The 22606-nt window shown below is 31.7% G+C and overlaps 1 protein-coding gene across 1 annotated transcript; it reads right to left on the bottom strand.

Annotated features, from left to right (window-relative positions):
- Positions 1 to 4352: 4352 nt before the first annotated feature.
- Positions 4353 to 6393, bottom strand: LOC145312942 (heparan sulfate 2-O-sulfotransferase hst-2-like). Its single transcript, XM_080152153.1, has 4 exons — positions 6308 to 6393; positions 5718 to 5784; positions 5208 to 5290; positions 4353 to 4815 (listed from the first exon to the last, which is right to left on the bottom strand). Exons 1-4 carry the CDS (start codon positions 6391 to 6393, stop codon positions 4407 to 4409), a joined length of 645 nt encoding a protein of 214 aa, XP_080008279.1. The 3' UTR covers positions 4353 to 4406.
- Between the last annotated feature and the right edge of the window lie 16213 nt (positions 6394 to 22606).

Here is a 22606-nt window from a genome sequence, read left to right as displayed (position 1 = left end):
AATGTTATTTTTTAAGAAGCAAATCTTTAACTCATATTTTTTGTCTGTCTGAAAGAGATTTGTGTAATTTATTAAAAACAAACATACATCTTATTGGTTTTCCCCTATCATTAAGGGGTTCTGTATTGAAGGAGGTAGGAAGAGATTCCGATTTTAAACAGTTTTGAAAAGCAAAGCTTTTATATAATAAGGGTTGGTCCGTATACATGGCCATACGTTAATTTATGAATGTTTTATTTGTCAAATTGATTTTAAACTTAACATGATTATTCCTGTAACAATTAGTTTTAATTTAGAAAGCCTAGCAACTCTATAATCATTATCAAAAGGTCTGTGTGGCCATTTAAACATTTTTAAGACTTTAAATTTATATTTTGCTTATTTATTTAAAACACTCACCAAGGTTTCATGTTTGTTTATTCTTCCATCTGATTTAAGAGCTTTGATTTTATAAATATTGTCATTCTAATTTATATTAAGCAATTTTTTGGAATTTTTAGGATGGCTTTGTGTTTAATAAATGTTTATTTTCAGAGCTTTCAAAAAGGATGATAGAATGCAAACCTCATAGAAGTTCTTATCTTCCTTTGCTTGTAACATTTCTTGTTCTAATTGTCTCTATCTATGGTCCTCCTAATCCTAATCAAGGTATCTATCTATCTATCCACATATGTATCTTGCTATGCTTGTTATGTTTCTTGTTCTAATAATATCTATCTATGGACCTCCTAATCCTAATCAAGGTATCTATCTATCCATCTATCTATCTTACTATGCTTGTTATGTTTCTTGTTCTAATAATATCTATCTATGGACCTCCTTCCTAATCAAGGTATCTATCTATCCATCTATCTATCTTCCTTTGCTTGTTATGTTTCTTGTTCTAATAATATCTATCTATGGACCTCCTAATCCTTATCAAGGTATCTATCTATCCATCTATATATCTATCTATCTTACTATGCTTGTTATGTTTCTTGTTCTAATAATATCTATCTATGGACCTCCTAATCCTAATCAAGGTATCTATCTATCCATCCTTATATCTATCTATCTTCCTTTGCTTGTTGTGTATCTTGTTCTGATAATCTCTATCTATGGACCTCCTAATCCTAATCAAGGTATCTATCTATCCATCTATATATCTATCTATCTTTCTTTGCTTGTTATGTTTCTTGTTCTTATAATCTCTATCTATGGACCTCCTAATCCTTATCAAGGTATCTATTTATCCATCTATATATCTATCTATCTTCCTTTGCTTGTTATGTTTCTTGTTCTAATAATATATATATATGGACCTCCTAATCCTAATCAAGGTATCTATCTATCCATCTATATATCTATCTATCTTTCTTTGCTTGTTATGTTTCTTGTTCTAATAATATATATATATGGACCTCCTAATCCTAATCAAGGTATCTATCTATCCATCTATATATCTATCTATCTTCCTTTGCTTGTTATGTTTCTTGTTCTAATAATATATATATATGGACCTCCTAATCCTTATCAAGGTATCTATTTATCCATCTATATATCTATCTATCTTCCTTTGCTTGTTATATTTCTTGTTCTAATAATATATATATATGGACCTCCTAATCCTAATCAAGGTATCTATCTATCCATCTATATATCTATCTATCTTACTTTGCTTGTTATATTTCTTGTCCTAAAAATATCTATCTATGGACTTCCCAATCCTAATCAAGGTATCTATCTACCTATCTTACTCTGCATGTTTTGTTTCTTGTTCTAATAATATCTATCTATGGGATATCTAATCCTAATCAAGGAATCTATCTATCCAACTATATATATATCTATCTATCTTACTTTGCTTGTTATGTTTCTTGTTCTAATAATATCTATCTATGGACCTCCTAATCCTAATCAAGGTATCTATCTATCCATCTATAAATCTATCTATCTTACTTTGCTTGTTATGTTTCTTGTTCTAATAATATCTATCTATGGACCTCCTAATCCTAATCAAGGTATCTATCTATCCATCTATAAATCTATCTATCTTACTACGCTTGTTATGTTTCTTGTTCTAATAATTTATAGACCTCCTGATATCAATGAAAGTATCTATCTATCACTATATATATATATCTATCTATTTTACTCTGCCTGCTATGTTTTTTGTTTTAATAGACACCACACCTCAAGGCTTGTTAGAAAAAATCCCGTGAAAACGGTTTACACAGGAATGATGTACTGAGACCTTATGGTAAGTTCAGAACATGCTTACCCCAAATTGAATTAGTACCTTCCAAATGTAGAAAATTTCAAAATTACTTTTTGTATCTTCATATCAATCTCTCTAATATTGCTCCAAATTGACCAAATTGGACAGGTAAACTATTTACATTCAATGAACAATCCATATACATGGGGTGTGAATAATCTCTATCTATAGACCTCCTAATCCTAATCAAGGTATAATTCCATCCATCTATCTGTCTATCTCTAAAATCTATTTACATATAGTACTCATTCTATTGATGTATAGATCTATCTATAGACTATCTAACCATCTTTACATAAATTTATCTAACAATCTAATTTACAATTTATTTATCTATTCAGATGATTGTACAGGAATATTTCTGTGTGTTATCTATTTATCTCTTGGTGTTCTGTTAGCTCTTAGAAGATTTTTGCTCTAAGATAAATTACTCATTACATTTGTGTGTACATTAGTATGATTGCAACTAAGTGTAATTTTCTTGAATTTTGATGAACTTTTTATTCTTGATAATTTTATGCAAATATGTTAAAAAGTGAAATATTTCTAGTAATTATGCTTTATTGTTAAATATTAGTTTAATAAAACAAAATAAGCATTAAGTAAATTTAATTATATTTATTGTAATCACACTCCTGACATTGTAGAAGTAACAATTTTTTAATCAAATATAGTTAATGATATTTTACAGGCTTTTAATATGCTGAAGTTGAACATTAAATCTTTGAACAATAAAATTATATAATTCCAAATCAATTTGTAACTCTTGTTTTAGTTTCTGTATAACTTTCTCACTCTGCTCTGGATGAGGATTCACATTTTCTCTTGAGTTGTTATCAGAATAAGCTGTAGATGCTCCCTTGAAGTAGCCTATATCATACAGTAAATTATTTGTAACTCAATGTAAATGAAGATTTGTATATTTGCAAGAAGTAATAATTTCCTTGCTCAAACTACAAATAAATACACTTTACACATTTCTTTTATCCTGGCATATAATGTTTGAAGTAACTCTTCTGTCATTCCAATAAATTTCTACCTAATTCTTAAAATCTTTAGTGTGTGTGGTATATAACTGCCACCAGAACTAATAAAATATTACTTGAATAATATTTCTTTAGTTCTATTAGGGCCAAAAATTAGGATCTTCTATTTTTCAATGATCTTTAAAATGATGTGGTATAGAACTAATATCTAAATAAATTTGTATTCCTGGGATATAATGTTCAAGCAAGAGCATGGTATTGGTAAAATCTTCTACAATTCCAACTACACTGTATTCTTCTTCTATATGCTTCTTGGCCAACTGAAGAGCATCCAGGGAATGGCTGAACAAAATAATAAATAAAAGTTATTTTATGACTCTTTACCTAAGCAACAAGATGATTTGTATTACTTAATATTATATCACCAAATATTATAGAAAAATTCATTAAGTATTCAGCTTTTTGGATCTTATTTTTAGACTCAAAATATTACCTAATAATATTTTTCTTAAAAATTTCTTTGAAAAATAGGTAGGAAAAATTTATCCACACATAATTTTAATTTAAAAACATTCAACCTGTTTCCACACTCCCAAGAAGTTCCACAGAAATATGTTGTCATCAGTTCTTGATATTCTCCAAACTTATATAGTAATATTTTTAATCAGCTATTAAATAGATAAGAATCTGCCTTGGACCTTTATGAGGCATCTTGAAATAGAGAGTTCAGTAGTTAGGAAGTCTTAAAGGACAGACAATACACCTTGCAGCTTTATATTATAGATGATTTTGTTTCTAGAAACAGGTTAAGACAAATTTCCTATGAATGGAGTGAAAAAAAACTTTTAGAAAATCAAGCCAAGTTCACCAAACCTATCCTGAAAATTGAATGAAAAGGTTAAATTAAAACTTAAACATTGTAAAGAAAAAACTTTAAAATAATATTATTCCTGACACTCTGGATCATCAGAAAACAAGCACTCTTCAAGAGTTTTATTGAACCAAGCTTGTGCTGGTCTCTCCAGGGCATATCTCCATCTTCCCTCTGATCTCATGAAGTAAAACTGTAACATTACCAATAATAAACACTAGCTAGTGGAGCCTATTAAAATGATGATCGCTAAGGATAACTTTTCACTTACTATGTTTGTAATTACTCCCATCTAATGTATTATTGGCATTTCCTTTGAAATCATTCTCTGTATAGGATCTCTTACAACATTAATAAATATTGGATTGAAATTAAACTTTTTAAAGTCTACATAATAAATATGACTGTTCCAAACTATTTTTTCTTGTGTTTTTGATGATTGTATTTGGTCAATAAGATCTTTAATCTCTTTATCATCCAGAGCATGGTTCTGAGCAATACCATACATTTCAAATTTATTATCATCTGTTAGATTATTCATAACTTTTGTAACTGAAGAAGACCCACATTTTGGCACTCGGTTGTAGACTAGATATGATGGATCTTTGGACTTGGTTACATTATGACTAGTTGGTATTATAGGAACTTCTGGTACAATAGGAAGAGGTATGTTCAGCAGGGGCTGATGGCTATCATTCTTCCTTGTTAATGATATAATGGTAGCAGATTAAATTTTAATAAATTTTTTTATAAATTATTTGTCATTCAGTCCATAACACTATGGGAGAAATTTTATTTCCACAGTTGCTAATCAAGAACCAATGCACATTCCTTTGACATATGTGCATCTAGTCTGTAGTCTGTACATTGTTTTTCCTTCTGTTTCAATCAATTGATTTTTGTTGTATATTCTCCCTCTTTCTTTTCTTTCTTATGACAGCTGAACATGTCTGCTACATAACTTATGTAGTCCTATTTTGAATTTTCCTTTTAAATTTTTTTTGACTTTTACTACTTATGGATGTTGTCATCACACAGAAATAAAAAAAAAAATAAATGTTAAGCTGGTTAATTTGTCACCATTGTTGCAGACCTTGTTAATCCAAAAATATCCACTTCATTCCATCCACCACTTAGATAATTAGCAGGCAGGGTTTTGTTGTAAGGCTTCTTTGCCTAGGAAACAATAACAAGGATGACAACATTAATAAATAGCAAAGCAAATTATCTTTTAGATCATCAAGAAAATCTAAATATATTTTTAGGTAAATTTTTGAAAAGATGAGAATTATCTAATTTAAGAAGCTACTTTGACACAGCAAAATAAATAAATTCGCCAGCATTAGTGATGGACAGACAGACAAATACATGTATAGATAAAATGCTCAATGATATGGACAAAGGAATTATCATAAGAAATCTGATTTTTTTCTTTTATAGCCCCCAAGAAATCATGTTTTAACCAAAAGTCTCTCTGGTCGTTTGGACAAATATAAAGTAGCTTTATTCAAGAATATGATATATTTGGTCAGTTTTTAGTCATAATTTTTTTGTAGATTAGTATTTTTGCAAAATATTTGTTAAACATAATAGCTGTTTTTACCTGTTTACTGAGATGATTTTTCCCATCTTTAATATTGATATTGATATTTTCTCTTAGTGTATTCAGTCTGAAAACAATTCAACAATTGAACGGCCATAAAAAAATTTTTAATCCGAGTTTTTTTTGGCCAATCCAACTTTCTTTAAGACAACTTAAGAATTCCAGGAAAAGTCCTGCAATTGCATAGTTGGTTGTCTGTTTAAATTTACTTTTCAAATAATCTGGACAGAAAGAAAAAGAAGATATGGTTCCCTTTTGGTGCCTTGGTCGACAATTAGGCTATTAGAGTAAAACACTAGAGGGAGAAAGGATTAAATAAATGTATCTCCCCATCGCAACCACCTTGTGCAACCCTTCTATTGGGTCATTAAAAATCGACCAATGGTGTCGCTTATATTACGACAGCCAATCAGCAGAAAATAAGTTAGAAGCAGATGAAAAAGGTCTTTGAAAAAGAATGGGAGGTAGTCTGTATAAACATCTGTACTATAGATCTTTTATTGGGCCCATGGCATTAGAGTGAACAGCAGGTTTGTAATTTATAAGCTACTCCTCTTCAACAACTAGCTCACAACTAGCTCATAATATACCTGTAGCTTGAACTATATAGCATCAGAATTTGAAGCATTGCCGTTAGAAGAACCAGTGTTTTATTCTTGGTCAATTTCACATCCATTATATTTTATCATTCTGAAATTTGATAGATGGATCATGATCGATTGGTAGATCGTTTTCATAGTTTTCAACAAAGTATGCCTTAAAAACTGATTTTTCCAAAGTGCCCTAATTTTCAAGATTAATGGATCATGACCTATTTAAAGCGTGTGCTCATTGTGTTTATTGTTTAACTTCAAACTGCGCGGCATGTGTTGAAAGTATAAAAATAGTATACATACCATTAGAACGGTATACATAACATTTTTCTACTATTATCACAATCCACGCAGTTTGAATTTTAAAAATTTGAAACCTCTTGATCCATTATTCTTCAAAAAAAAAACAGACATACAAACAAATAGACACCCAAACAGACAGACTAACAAACAGACACATAAACAAACAGACACATAAACAAACAGACACACAAACAGACAGACTAACAAACAGACAAACACACAAACAAACAGAGACACAAACAGACAGACAATCAGACAGAAAACAAACAGACAAACAATCAAACAGACAGACTAACAGACAGACAAACAGATAGACAAACAGACAGACAAACAGACAGACAAGCAGACAGAAAACAAACAGAGAAACAATCAAACAGACAGACAAACAGACAGACAAACATATAGACAAACAGACAGACAATCAGACAAAAACAAACATACAAACAATCAAACAGACAGACTAACAGACAGACAAACGGACAGAAAACAAACATACAAACAATCAAACAGACAGACAAACAGACATACAAGCAAACAGACAGACTAACAAACAGACACACAAACAAACAGACAGACAATCATATAGACAGAGAGACAAACAATCAGCAGAAAACAAACAGACAGACAATCAGATAGACAGACAGACAATCAGATAGACAGACAGACAAGCAAACAGACAATAAGACAGAAAACAAACAGACAGACAATTAGACAGAAAACTAACAGATAGACAAACAGATAGACAAACAGATAGACAAACAGATAGACAAACAGACAGACAAACAATCAGACAGAAAACAAACAAACAGACAATCAGATAGACAGACAGACAAGCAAACATACGCACACCCCACCCAAAGGCGTGTTAGGTTAGAAAAAACCCCCCGCAGAAACGGTTTACACAGGATGTACTGGGACCTCATGGTGGTTTCAGAACATGCTTTCCCTAAATTTAGTTAGTAGCTTCCCATAGTAGAAAATTTTAAAATTACTTTTGGTGACCAAATTTTACTTTTAGTTTTAGACTATCTTCACCTAACCTGCTTTACTGTCTTATTTTGTCTTTCATGTTTATCATGCAAATTCGCTCACATTACAGTTGAAATGGCAGATATTGGAGCTTTCTAAAAAGGTCTCCAACATTTTTCTAGCTCTAATACTTTTTGAGATATCTTATTTCAAAGTTTTGCTGTAGAATCATCTTTTACACAGCAAAAAGATGTAATATAATATTAGTTATTTTAGAGAAAATTACATGTATCTTCGTCTAAATCTCTCTAATATTGCTCCAAATTGACCAAATTGGACAGTTAAGGTGCCTAAAACTATCTACATTCAATGGAAAATCCAAATACATACTTTTTAAGACTATATAAGCCAATAGGAGCATACTGAAGTGATTTTTAATAATACTAAAGGAAAAAATATTTCCTGTTTTTTTTATATAAATTGAAATATAATCGACTTTAGCAAGGATTTTAAGGTAAGTTATGGTGTATTAAGTTGTCACTTTGTAATTAGAAAGCCAATAAAACACAATCATCTGAAATTTTGAACAAAAATAAACATATCTTAAGAAAAATAGACATAATCATAGAAAATAAACCAAAAATTGGTTAGAATTTTAAGCATTTTCAAGCAGTTTACAAATGTAATCTACTAATTCTAGTAATTTTTTCTAAGAATAGTTTATTGGCCTTTTAAATTTATTATAACCTTATGAAACAAAATTAGTTTTTGCCACCTTAACTAAGAAAATGTAGTAATTAAAAGACTTTCATAAATGACCTCACATATAATAAAAGAAACAATTTATTCTTAGGCCACATTTTTTTTTTGTTAATATACACTATTAGGTACTTTAAACTAGTACTTTAATTTGTAAAATCATAAATCATAATTAATTAGGAGTTTCTAAAAGTGTGGATTTGGATTGTCCATTGAATGTAGATAGTTTTAGGCACCTTAACTGACCAATTTGGTCAATTTGGAGCAATATTAGAGAGATACTTGTAATTTACTCTCAAATAACTAATTTTATATTTCAACTTTTTGCTGTGTAAAAGATGATTTTACAGCAATACTTTGAAATAAGATATCTTAAAAAGTATTAGAGCTAGAAAAATGTTAGAGACCTTTTTAGAAAGCTCCAATATCTGTCATTTCAACTGTAATGTGAGCGAATTTGCATGATAAAAATGATAGGCAAAATAAGACAAAAAAGCAGGTTAGGTGAAGGTAGTCTAAAAATAAAAGTAAAATTTGATCACCAAAAGTAATTTTAAAATTTTCTACTATGGGAAGCTACTAACTAAATTTAGGGAAAGCATGTTCTGAAACCACCATGAGGTCCCAGTACATCCTGTGTAAACCGTTTCTGCGGGTTTTTTTTTCTAACCTAACACGCCTTCGGGTGGGGTGTGTACGGACAAAAAGATACATACACCTAAGACAGAAAGACTAAAATATATGCATGCAGACACCATAATACTATCATTTTAAATTATATATCCTTTAGTATTTTAAATGTTATTCTGTTTATCCAATTCTTATGAAGAGTAACTCTAAACTGTGTGCAAAAATTACAAATCATATTAGTTTCATACATGCACTATGACTAGCAAATTTTGCTATCTTTCTATCTGCTTGAAGGATAGCTAGGACAGGAGGATATCTAGCTTGGAAGCTAATCAAAGAATGGATAATTTATAAACATGACTTATGAATTTATTCAAGGCTTGTGGTGTTTGGGAGAGGGGGGGGGGGTTATTGGAGTCGACCTTCCCCCCCAGATCCAATTTTTAGTTTTGAAAAAGTAGAAAATAAAACTTTTTAGGGTTGGGGTAATTTTTTTATAGGTGCGATACCTCTTGGAAGGGTGATGGTACCCTGCCAGGACCTATGAGGAGTAAAGGAGTACGGTTCTGCAGTTAGCTAGATCTCTTGAAACATACAGACAGACAGACTCACAGATGACATGTTACTTTTATGTATTTGTGGATGTAGATGACTAGCAACTTTGGCTATCTATCTATCCTACTATTCGCAAAAATGCTGACTTATATTACACAAGCGGCTACACCCCTATGAGCCTCTGGGGGCGCTAAATTTAAGATTTAAAAAGGAAAATATATTCATTTATTTGATGGGGCAGACACCCTTCTCCTAAATTAAATAAGACCTAGCCTGGACCTATAAGAAGTTTCACTGTAAAGGAGTACAATATCGGTTCAGCAGTTAGCAAGATCTCTTGAAACAGACAGGCAGACAGATTCACAGATGGCATGTTTATTTTTATATATTCAAGGATGTAAGGACATTTTAGATGACTAGCAACTTTGGCTATCTATCTATCTTACTATTCGCAAAATGCTGACTTATATGAATGATGACATATTGTTTATTACTAAAAAAAATAGAGAAATTTAATTAAAAGAACAAAATTTTCTCTGAAACTGCATAGACAAGCACAAAAACCACTAAACTAAATCAACATCTCATGGGGAGGGGTAATTCTTTTTTTGGTGTAAGGTTAGGTTTTGTTAGGTTATATGGTTAAAGGATAGCCACACAGGACTACCCCCCCCTCGAAGGGTTTTGTCATAAAAAACTTCCCTACCTTTTTTTTATTAAATAAGGGAGAATGGTTTTCTTTGCTTGCTAGGCACTGTTAGGGAATGCATCGAATAGGTAATAATCTCATCGTATTATAGACAGCTTTTAGCAGATATTAAGATGAACAATTTTAAGAAAAACAACCAGTTTTGTTAGACAGGGCTATTAATTTTAAGATTTTAATTTGAATATTCGTGGAAAAGTGTCTGCAATAAGATGCTATACATGATTTTTCATTATTGCCTACAACCTTTTTTATCTAGCGGATATTGATCCGTTATGAAGCCAGACTGGAAAAACTTTTAAATATTATATCATATTTTTTTCTTTGTTGATGACAACAAAGCCAATAAAATGTCTTAAAAATGATAATTTTAGGCTAAAACAAAAAAGTTCTCCTTAGTACATTTTATTAAATTTGCACCTATCTATCTATCTGTTTATAAATAAAATGATATCCAAATCATAAAGTACATTTGGTATGACTAGCAAGTTTTATTTTTTAAAAGCGAAGCTTTTCTATAATTAGGGTCGGTCCGTCCGTCCGTCCGAGATAGATAGCTTTTATTCGTTAATTTAGACATGTTAGAATTGTCCTATCGATTTCAAACTTTGCATGGTGATTTCTGTAGATTTAGAAAGCGTATCAACTCTATTATCATTACCAGAATGTCCGTACGTCCATTTTAAACATGTTGATTATTCTACTTTTTTGACAACAAATTTTTATGTGATGTATTTATCCGTTTGATCTAATTTTTGGTATATTGATTCCTGAGACAACAAAGAACAATATTATAAGCGAAGCAACTCTATGATCAAGTCCTAAAAATGTAAGTATGTCCATAAACATTATCCTGTATCAAGCAGTTTTTCAACAAATTTACTTACAATTTTGCTTTGACTCTTATACTTTTATATTCTGATTATTAAGTTCAGACATTAAACAAATGTTAATGTCCGTTTGTCCTACCGTTTCAGCGCTTCGCTTTTATGGATGTTGTCATCTTTGTTTTTCAGAACTTTTCCTTTGTTTGACTATCCTTTTCTATGACCAGTAGTTCTTTTAAAAAATTCCATGTGTTAAGAAAGTTGTATCTCTTTACAGTAATGGATATATTATTACGTGGATGTTGCACAAGATTTTCATTTACTCAGATGCCTTGATCATTTAGCAATTTTCGTCAAGTATTGACTTCAAAGACAACAGAATTTTCATGTGTTAAGAAAGTTGTATCTCTTTACAGTAATGGATATATTATTACGTTGATGTTGCACCATATTTTCATATACTCAGATAAAGTTATACTCGCAGCTGGCTGTCTGTCTGTATGTTCCCTCCACATCAAATTACATTTCATATGCCTTTTAAATAACCTCTAGTTATTCTTTTAATGCAAAATTATTGCAAATAAGTCTGTCTATCTTTCTATCTGGGTATCTGCGTCATGAAGTACATTGAAAATGACCTAGCAAATTCTCTCTCTCTTTCTTTTTCTTTCACTCTTTCTTTTTCTTATTAAAAGCGAAGCTTTTCTATAAAACATCCCACCCGCCTGTCTGTAACGATTAGCTTTTTCGTTAATTTAGACATGTTAGAATTGTCCTATCAAATCAAACCCTGCAATCTTTATAAACAACTCTATAATTTTTACCAGAAAATCAGTACGTCCATTTAAACCATTCTAATTTTTACCTTTTATCTTTGTATGATATAATTATCCAATTTATCTGATTTTTGTTATAATGATTCCTAGGACAACAAAATACTATATAATAAGTGAGGCATCTCTATAATTAAATCCTAACAATGAAAGTATGTCCTTTTACTGAATCCTGTATTTATGCAATTTTGTAACAAATTTATGTACAATTTGCTTTCGACTTAACAATTAATGTTCTGCTTATTAAGTTCTGACACTCTACAAGGGGTATCATTTTTTATTCTTCTTTCTTATTTTAGAGCTTCGATAATATATTTATCTCTCTCTCTCTCTCTGTCTCTCTCTCACTCACTCTCTCTCTCTCTCTCTCTCTCTCTCTCTCTCTCTCTCTCTCTCTCTCTCTCTCTCTCCCTCTCTCTCTCTCTCTTTCTCTCTCCCTCTCTCTCTCTCTCTCTCTCTCTCTCTCTCTCTCTCTCTCTCTCTCTCTCTCTCTCTCTCTTTCTCTCTCTCTCTCTCTCTCTATCTATCTATCTATCTATCTATATGTCTCCACGGTATAAAGTACATTGAGCATGACTCAGCAATTTTGTTATTAGATGTTTATACGAACAATGGATGATTAACAATAATAATGAAACAAAAAAAATATGCTTTAATAGGGTTTTCCAAGGCTTACATAGTCCTTTATAACTCTTGGTCTACGCTCCTAGAGGCCTCTAGGGGTTACTTTATGAAATGGAGGAGGGTGTTGGTTGTAGGTGTTAAATGTTTATGACTTACTAAAACTTTAATGACTAGATTATATAGATGCTTCGCTTATAACATTGTACTTTGTTGTCCTAGGAATCATTATTAAAAAATTCGGGACAACGAAAAGTTTCATGTTTGACGTAATAAAATTACGTTTATTATCCATCTCTTTTTTATTGGTTTCCTTTCCCACTTCTCCTCTTATCCATCCTTATAAGACGTATTTTTATGACGTCACACATGACACTTTCCGTTGTCAACAAAAATAGGATAATTTTATCACATAAAAAGTTATTGTCAAGTTGAAGATTAATAATTTTTAAATGAACGTACGGACATTCTGGTAACGATTGTTATAGTTGCTTCGCTTTTTTAATCGTATCCATTCCAGAGATCTAAAGGGATAAGACAATGTCTAATACATTGATGTACATCCCCAATAATGATACACAAAATTACCCCTTCTGTAGATTAACAATTATTGGTTAAAACGCTGGGACAATCTACTTAATGAAACAACTAATCAAAATCCAATAAAAGTCCCCAAATTTGTTAAGCTAATGATAAGAAAACGTTAATATGAAACTTTGGGGACTAGCGTAATAAGCAGCCCATTGTCCCCTCCCTCCCTGCATACATCCTCCTACTGCTTATTGATCCGTACCTTCGAAAAAAAATAGCTCTTATAGTTATTTGAATATCTTAATATTGGCATGATGATGGCAGAATGTTCGTAGGTTCATTTTTAACTTGTTGATTTTTTTTTCTCACTTTTTTAATAAAACTTTTTATATGATCTAATTATCCGATTGATCTGATTTTTGATTCCTGGGACAACAAAGTACAATATTATAAGCAAAGCAAATCTATAATCAAGTCCTAAAAATGTAAGTATGTCCTTAAAAATTATCCTGCATTAAGCAGTTTTTCAACAAATTTACTTACAATTTTACTTCGACTCTTATACAATTCTACTCTGATTATTCAGTTCTGACAATATACAAGTGTTAATGTTTTTGTCCTTCCATTTCAGAGCTTTGCTTTTATGGATGTTGTCATCCTTGTTTGTAAAGAAATCTCCCCATGCGCTAATCATGAACATGATTAGCGAGTTCTCCTATGTTGGTTACGGCTAGGGCTATTTCATTAATACCCTCTAGCTTGAAAAATATTTTCTCGCATGATATGCAACTATACAGTGAAAGTTTGTATCTTTGTTAAATTACTAGTGGCTTCGCCCCCTAGAAGCCTCTAGGGGCACAAGTATGAGGGGGAAAGGGGAAGAAGCTACCATGTTAAGGAGAATCCGATCGGTTTAACGGTTAGCGAATATATCCGTTTCATACGGACAGGTCCAAAATACAGAAAAGCAATTTTATTAATAATTACAACTTTTTGCTACATAAATCACTTTTTATTCACTATATATTTTCAGGGATAGGCCAATGATGAATACAAATTATCTTTAGAAAATTTCTTTAATTTAAATCTATGTCTTTACTATGTAATAATTATAAAAGATCGGGGTGTAGGAATAGTTATTTCTCGTATCGAATTATAAACGGCTTTCCGCGGATATAGAATGTACAATTATAAGATTAAAACTAGTTTTTTTTAGCTCCGAGGTGCCGGAGGCACCGGCTAAAAAACTGGTTTTAATTTTATGATTGTACATTTCTATATTCGTAGAAAACTGGATATAATACGATGCTAGACATAGTTTTTTCGTATTGATGAGAACCGGTTTCTATCCACCGGATTCGTATGAATACGAGAAAGAAAGAAGTTTATCTCTACTCCCCCCTAATACAGCCAAGGAGGAGGGGGGAGGGGGTTATATTCTCCCCTTGCACTACAAATACACCTCTTTTGTTGTCTGTAATACACCCCCCCCCCCACTTCGATTTTGAAATGAAAGGGGTGTCAAAAATAGTAAGGAGGGTGTTAAAATTTTCAGTTACACTTCGCACACCCGTGCAAAATCCTATGCACGCCACTAACCCTCACCTTACCAGATTAAATTCAAATAGTTTTCTAAAAACTGCATATCAAAATCTTGCTCTAAGCACTGCAGCATTAAAATTAAGATTATCATCTGAACAGCGCAACTACTCTTATTATTAACTAAGTAGCGGGTCTATATTTGACGGTATGTGGATAGATAGACAGCATAAAACCATCATACCCAGACTTTTTTTTTATAGCCTAAAACCACCTCAGGACCTATAAAAGCCACACTGTAAAGGAGAAGTAGGCAAGATCTTTGCTACAGACAATAAAAGACTACTAATTTATATGATACTAGCGGCTTGACCCCTAGCCTCTAGGGGCTTTGCCCCAAGAGGTTTGATCAAACCAATTTTTGTATTTTAGATTTAAAGAAAATTTTTTTAAAAATTATTTCTTTGAGGGGGGGGGGGGGGAAATTTTTTTTTTTTGGGGGGGGTGTCCCATACTTATAAACCTTCACGGGACCTATGAGAAGCTACCCTGTAAAGGCGAACATGATCGGTTCAGCGGTTAGCGAGATTCTTCGCTACAAACAAACATACAAACAGACAGACAAACAAACAGACAGACAGACATCGTTCTACTTTGTATCATAGATGTCTTTATGTTCATTTTGTCAAAGAAAACCGTAAGTTAAACACTGTCCATGATAATCCACTTTTCATGAGGATCTAATTTTATAGCTTTGTGTGTGCGTGTGTGTGTGTGTGTGTGTGTGTGTGTGTGTGTGTATGTGTGTGTGTGTGTGTGTGTGTATGTATGTGTAATGTATGTATGTGTGTGTGTGTGTGTGTGTGTGTGTATGTGTGTGTGTGTGTGTGTGTGTGTGTATACGCGTTGTCTTTTTGTGAACATAGAAAAGTAAATGAACATTGTACATATCAGTAGCATAGAGATGAATAAGAAAATGATTCGTTGCCTGTTGGCTTTTTACTTAAACGATGATGCACGATGATTACTGAAACAATTAGATACAATTTGGAAAGTATACCATTATCATTTCCAGAAAGTTCATTTTAGACATAATAATTTTGTTAGTTATCCTAAGCTGGATCTTTAAATCATTTTAATGGTGATTTCGCGCACCCCGATCTGATTCACCACTAAAATGATTTAAAGATCAAGCTCTATCATTTTTTTTTTTAATATTGATTCTTAGGTTGATTAGGCACTTTATTACAAGGGAAGTATCTTTGAAATAATGATCTTATTAAACATACAATATTTAAGAAGTTTAAAGACGGATAAACACAGAATGTCATTTGTCTGATTAGTTGAACTTTTTTTATGGATGTTGTCATCCTTGTTTTTACTAGAATAAATCAAGGAACTGCAATGTCTATAAAGTTTTGGCGCTTTCTCTTAAAGTCAAAGCCCCCCTACCACTCTTTTTTTTTATTGTGAAGCAATTGAATAGGCCATAATTTCAACTTGCTTTTAAAACAAGGATGACACCATCCATAATTTCGAAGCTCTAAAAATACGGAGGACAAACGAACAATGTAGGCCCTAAGTTTATAAATACACAAAATTACATTTAAATTTGTTGAAAAAATGCTTAAATACAGATGACTGCAGTTACATTTTCAAGAACTTATAATAGAGAGTTTACCTTAATATCATAGGAATCAATATTCCAAAAATCAGGTTAAAAAGACTGACTTTATAAATCATCCTAGCTGTCACAGCTAGAAATCATCATGAGGGGAAATTTGTTAATCATTATTGTTGATATACATCAATTTATCGTTCATTGTCTTATCCCCTAAGACATCATCTTTTTAAAAGCGAAGCTTTTCTATAATTAGGGTCGGTCAGTCCGTCCGTCCATAACGGATATCTTTTTTCGTTAAATTAGTCATGTTTGAATTATCCTTTTGATTTCAAACTTATGCATGTAGTAGTTAGGTACTATTTAGAATGCGTAGCAACTCTATAGTCATTACCAAAATGTCCGTACGTCCATTCTAAACATGTTGATTTTTTACTTTTTTAACAAATATTTTTTATGTGATGAAATCATCCGATTGATCTGATTTTTGGATTACTGTTTCCAATTACAATAAGGTACAATATTATGAGCGACGCATCTCTATAATCAAGTCCTTAAAATGTCAGTATGTCCTTAAACAGAATTCTGTATTTAAGAAGTTTTGCAGTAAATTTACGTCTAATTTTGTCAAAACTTATATATTTATATTTTGTTTAAATTTAGTTAGACACTCTACAAGAGTTAATGTTCGTCTGTCATACCGTTTTAGAGCTTCGATTTTATGGATGTTGTCTTCCTTGTTTTTTTTGTACAATTAGCGCAACAAAAAGCACACAGTTGGTTTGAAGACAGATAAATTAAGGGTCTGATTTGTACAGTATATACAGGGCGTTTAAAAAAAACTGCGTTTTCCAAATTTGGGAAACAACCATTAGGAGTACAAAAAAAAATAATTATATGTCAATATTCTCTATAAAAATATGCATCGAAATTGTTACAGGTGTTTTTTAATATCTATGAAAATAACGGCGCATTTTAAAGCATAAATATTTCAAAAGATGCGTATGATGCTTTTTTCTGGTAGAATTTTGTGCCTTAAGGTTGGTTTTCAAAAATTTATTCACTTGAAAACAACAACTTAATACGGCCAATACAATTTTCTACCAATTACACTAAAAATTTCATTTAAAATTCCCTCACTGAAAACAAATATTCAGTTTTTCTTTTTGTATACTTAAGAAACATCACCTTAAAAATTGCTCATGTTCGTAAATCCCCACCCTTCATTTACTCCTATAATCCTTTAATTTGATTGACAGGTTAAGATATAAACTCATAATTTATCCATAATTTGTAATTAAATGCTTTAATAAAAAAAATTCAAACTTCAATAACTTTTTTGTCTTTAGAGATTTTTTTGTCAAATAAGAAGGAGTTTTTTCTTTTTACTATAACCTACGTTATTAAAGAAGATTCTTTTGCTGCAAATGCATCACAATCAAGAAATGTGAAAAAATGACAAATTGCAGTTTCTTAAAAATGCTTTTATGAGGAGCTAAAAAGCATTTCACCTTTAAAACTCATTAAGGTACTTTTCTTATACCTTTTTCTAACTTAATATTGAAATTCTACGATTTTTTTTACATAATAGAAGAGTTATTTTAATTTTTCTTGCACAACATTTTTCACATAAAGCATTTTTGGAAACTATGTACCTATCATAGAGGCCGTATTTTTAGAGATAATGAAAAACACCTGTTATAAATCTGATGTACTTTTTTACAGAAAATAAGGACATATAATCGTTTTTTCTGTATTCCTTCTGGTTGTGTCAGAAAAACGGAAAACGCAGTTTTTTCTGAAACACCGTGTATTAGTTTTTCTCGAGTTTTACAATTATTTTTGAAAAAAATTACATATTTTTCAATGTACAAAAAAAGACAAGCTACCGACTAATAATTATTTGTACACTTTAAATTTGAGTATATACTCTCGGACTACTGGGTAACTGTCACCGTTTTTTTTCTCTCAGTGTATGCGCGCAGTTTGTTCATAAAAGATACATGTGCAAAAGTATGGGGTAAATCTTTTTTAACTTTCTAACTTGAACAAGGATGACAACATCCATAAAATCGAAGCTCCGAAACAGTTGGACAAAAGAAAATTAACACTTGTAGAGTGTCACAACTGAATTATCAGAATTTAGAAATGTACAAAAGTCGAAACAAAATTGTAAGTAAATTTGTTGAAAAACTGATTAAATAGAGGATGATGTTTATGAACATACTTGATTATAGAGATGCTTTGCTTACAGTATTGTACTTTGTTGTCCTAGGAATCAGTTTACCAAAAATCAGACCAATCGGATAGTTAGATCACATAAAAATTTGTTGTTAAAAAGTTAAAAATCAACATGTTTAAAATGGACGGCCGTACATTCTGGTATTGATTTCTAAATCGTACCTAACTACTACAGGAATCACCATGCAAAGTTTGAAATCGATAGGGCAATTCTAACATTCCTAAATTAACGAAAAAAGCTATCCTTTACAGACGTACGGACGGACCGACCCTAATTAAAGAAAAGCGTCGCTTTTAAAAATACATGTGCAAAAGTATGGGGTAAATCTAACTTTCTAAATTGTAAAATATAGTTAGGGGGAAAGGAAAGAATAGAACTTTAAATGCACATTGTGACATCATATTGCGCTCAAAGTTTATATACACTTTACTTCGTGCGTTGGCTTGTTCGAATCTGGATCATTAACAGGTGCAAATAATTACTATGCACAGTTAGGACTTGCAGACAAAGGTTGTGCAATCAAAGGGTTAGTTGTCTATCACAAATGTAAGATGTGGAGTATGTTTATAGGTGCGTGGAGAGGTCAAGAACCCGAAGCGACGCCAAGCCCCCTAGAGGTCATCACATGTTAGATAATAATACTTTTAAAGCGAAGCGTTTCTATAATTATGGTCGGTCTGGCCGTGTCTTTAATTTTAACACTTTATAATTGTTCTATCGATTTTAAACTTTGCATAATGATTCCTATAATACTTTGGTATGACTTAGAATGCAAAGCAACTCTAAAATCGTGCGTCCATTTTTTACTTTTTTACAATTAGTTTTTGTTGTATGTTAGAATTATTTGATTCTGATTTTAATTAAAAAACACTCTTTATATGAATATAGGGGTATAGTCCCTTTCGTGGCAAAGCACCTTAAGGGGCGATTCTTTGTATTTTTCACTGTAGCTTTTCTCTATTTCTAGCCCCTGTGGTGGGCCAATTGCCTAACCCTTTGGGGCAATCACCTAACCCAATATAACCTAACCTAACCAATAAAAACATATTATAAAAAATACGACAAAGTTCCCCTTAAGGGGCGTTGCCACGAAAGATACTATTCCCAAATATAGTATATTTCATTCATTCATATTTCATCTTCGCATCTCTGACCATTTTTGGTCTTGTTAGTGAAAATTTTTGGGTTTGTGGGTGGAAAGGAAAGGGGGGGGGGGGTATATGAGTTTGTGTGTGCGAGAGGGTGTGTGGGGTTGGGGGTCTAGGTCTGAATGTTTGAAAATGCAAGTATTAATTACAATAACCGCAAGCTATTTTTAAATATAGTTTTTTTCGTTGATTTAGGCATGTTAAAATTGTCCTATCGATTTCAAACTTTGCATGCTTATTTCTATAGTAGTTGGGTACGAGTTAGAAAGCGAAGCAACTCTATAATGGTAACCAGAAAGTCCATGCGTCCAATTTTAAGATGTTGATTTTTAACTTTTTTAACAAAAAATTTTTATGTTATAAAATTATCCTATTAATCTGATTTTTGGAATACTGATTCCTATAATAATAAAGTACAATTTTATAAGCGAAGCATTTCTATTTTCTATAATCAAGTATTAAAAACGTCAGTATGTCCTTAAACAGTATCATATATTCAATCAGTTTTGCAGCAAATTTACTTATAATTTTTACGAATTAATAATCAGTATATTCAGTTCTGACACCTAACAAGTTAATATTTGTTTGTCCTACCGTTTACGAGCTTCTCTTTATTGAATGTTGTCATCCTTGTTTTTAAACAAAGATTATCTAGATAGTAATTGTTTACATGTTGATGATGTTTGTCTGTCTGACTTTCTGGTTTTTTTGTACGTAAAACAGTTTGCATCTATGTTGCATTGTTCAATTATTTCATTACTAGCGGCTACTCCTTTAGAGGCCTCTTGTGGCACATTAAATGTTTTTTTTTATTTCAAATATCTAATTTGAGAAATAATTTTTCTATGTAGGTTTCAAGTGTCTACAAAAAAAATAACAAAAATTTTGGTAATCTCCCAACAAATAGTTATAAACCTTCCCGGGACCTATGAGAAGCTACCCTGTTAAGGAGAGCCCGATCAGTCTAGTGGGCAGTGAGATTCTTTGGTACAAACACACAGACAAATAGACAAAGATGCATCCTGTTACTTTAATATGAGGATAGAAGATTATTCATTTCAGAATTGTCCTGTTGATTAAAAACAAAGCATTAAAGAAATGGTTCAATAAAAATTCATATATGTTCATATATAAATGTAACAGGGTGTTTGTGAGTCTGTCTGTCTGTTTGTTTATGCAAAGGGATCTCGCTAACCGCTGAAACGATATGGTTCTCCTTTACAATGTAGCTTGTAGTAGGTCCTATGAAGGTTTATATTTTTTTATTTTTATTTTAAACCTAAAATTAGACATGATTTTGGGGTGGTCAACTTCACTCTTACTGCCCCTAGAGGCCAAGAGCCATTAGTATTTATTTATGATATGATTGTTATTAATTTGAAGAAGAAAAAAAATATTTGTTAGCTTATTTGGCACAATTCCTAGGCTTTAATTAAGTTTAAAGTATATATTCTAAAAGCTTAGACAACCATGCTTAATAATTTGCAATGAGAGTTATTCATTTAGAAGCACAGTTACAATCAAGTTCAGCAAAGATCCTTATAACAAGGATGACAACATCCATAGAAGCACTGAAACGTTAGGAAAAACGAACATTAACACTTGTATAATCAGAATATAAATGTATATTAGTCGAGGCAAAATTGCTTAAAAACTGCTTGATACAGAAAAATGTTTATGGACATACTTGCACTTTTAGGACTTGATTATAGAGTTGCTCGCTTATAATATTGTACTTTATTTTCCCAGGAATCAGTATATTAAAAATTACATATTGCTACGCTTTCTAAATCGAACCTAACTCCTATAATAATCATCATACAAAGTTTTAAATCGAAAGGACAATTCTAACATGCCTAAATTAACAAAAAAAGCTATCCGTTAAGGACAGACGAACGTACGGACATTAAAGTAATACACATTAAAAACATCATACGCCACGCTTACCAAAGTAAATTATACAGACTACATTTGTGAACAAAAAACTAGATAAATGTTCAAACTTTCTTAAATAAATAGATGGTTAAAAGGCACGCAGTGACTTGCATCTAATTTGCAAGTCACTCAGTATGCAACTTAGAAATCTAATCAGGGGGGGTGCCATAGCTGTGGGTCGTAGGCGAGTACAGAAACCAGCACTTAAACAAGTAAATTCTACATTATAAACTAGCCTTTGGCCTATTGGGACTAATAAAACTGGTTTTAATCTTTATAAATTTTCATTGGTGTATGATATACACCGAAAGCTGTCTAATATATACGATGGAATAAATAACTAGACTAATAATACCATAGGACCAGTAGGTGTATTCCCTGAAGAGTAGAACCAAATCGGTTCAGCAATTACCTACGCTTCAGATGGAGAGACAGACAGACAGACATCATTCTACTTTGCATTATGGATAGGAATAAAAAAAACACTATATAATTTCATCGTAAAATAAAATGTCAGAGGGTCACTGTTTTAAATTTCTTTTTGATTAATGACTAACATGACTAAACCTATGCGGTTATCATAATGTTTTCATCAAGTTACACTTTTTATAGCTGTCTATAGTGGCCTAGCTAAATGGGGATAGATGTCACTGCTTTTAGCCTACCTATTCTTTTAACATCAGGAAATACCCTATACTCTATCTCTTTTCTCAGGTGTTTCTTTCCCCCTTCCCTTTCTCTTTCCCTCTACTATGATGTCAATAGAATAGGTAGGCCAAAAGCAATTACATTTATCCCCATTTTCCTAGGGCACTAAACACAACTACGCAGCTTTTTTGGTTCGAATATATGTTGCTGAACTCTGACTTGACCAAATCCTGTGGTTACTTTACGTTTTGCCTTCATAATGTGTATAAACTGTATTATAATGACGCACCAAAACTCGCGTCAAAGCCCTACCAGTCGGCCTGTGAAACTGTCGGACACACAAGTTTTAATCTTTTACAGATTTAGTCCTGCACAAAGAGTGTGCGTAAAAACACAATTTTCGGTAACTCCTCAATGCTCGTGAGATAT

This window comes from Acartia tonsa, chromosome 3 (assembly GCF_053477335.1).
Source record: "Acartia tonsa isolate MP-2025a chromosome 3, ASM5347733v1, whole genome shotgun sequence".
Classification (NCBI taxonomy): Eukaryota; Metazoa; Arthropoda; class Copepoda; order Calanoida; family Acartiidae; genus Acartia; species Acartia tonsa.
This window is presented reverse-complemented; position numbering and strand designations above follow the sequence as displayed.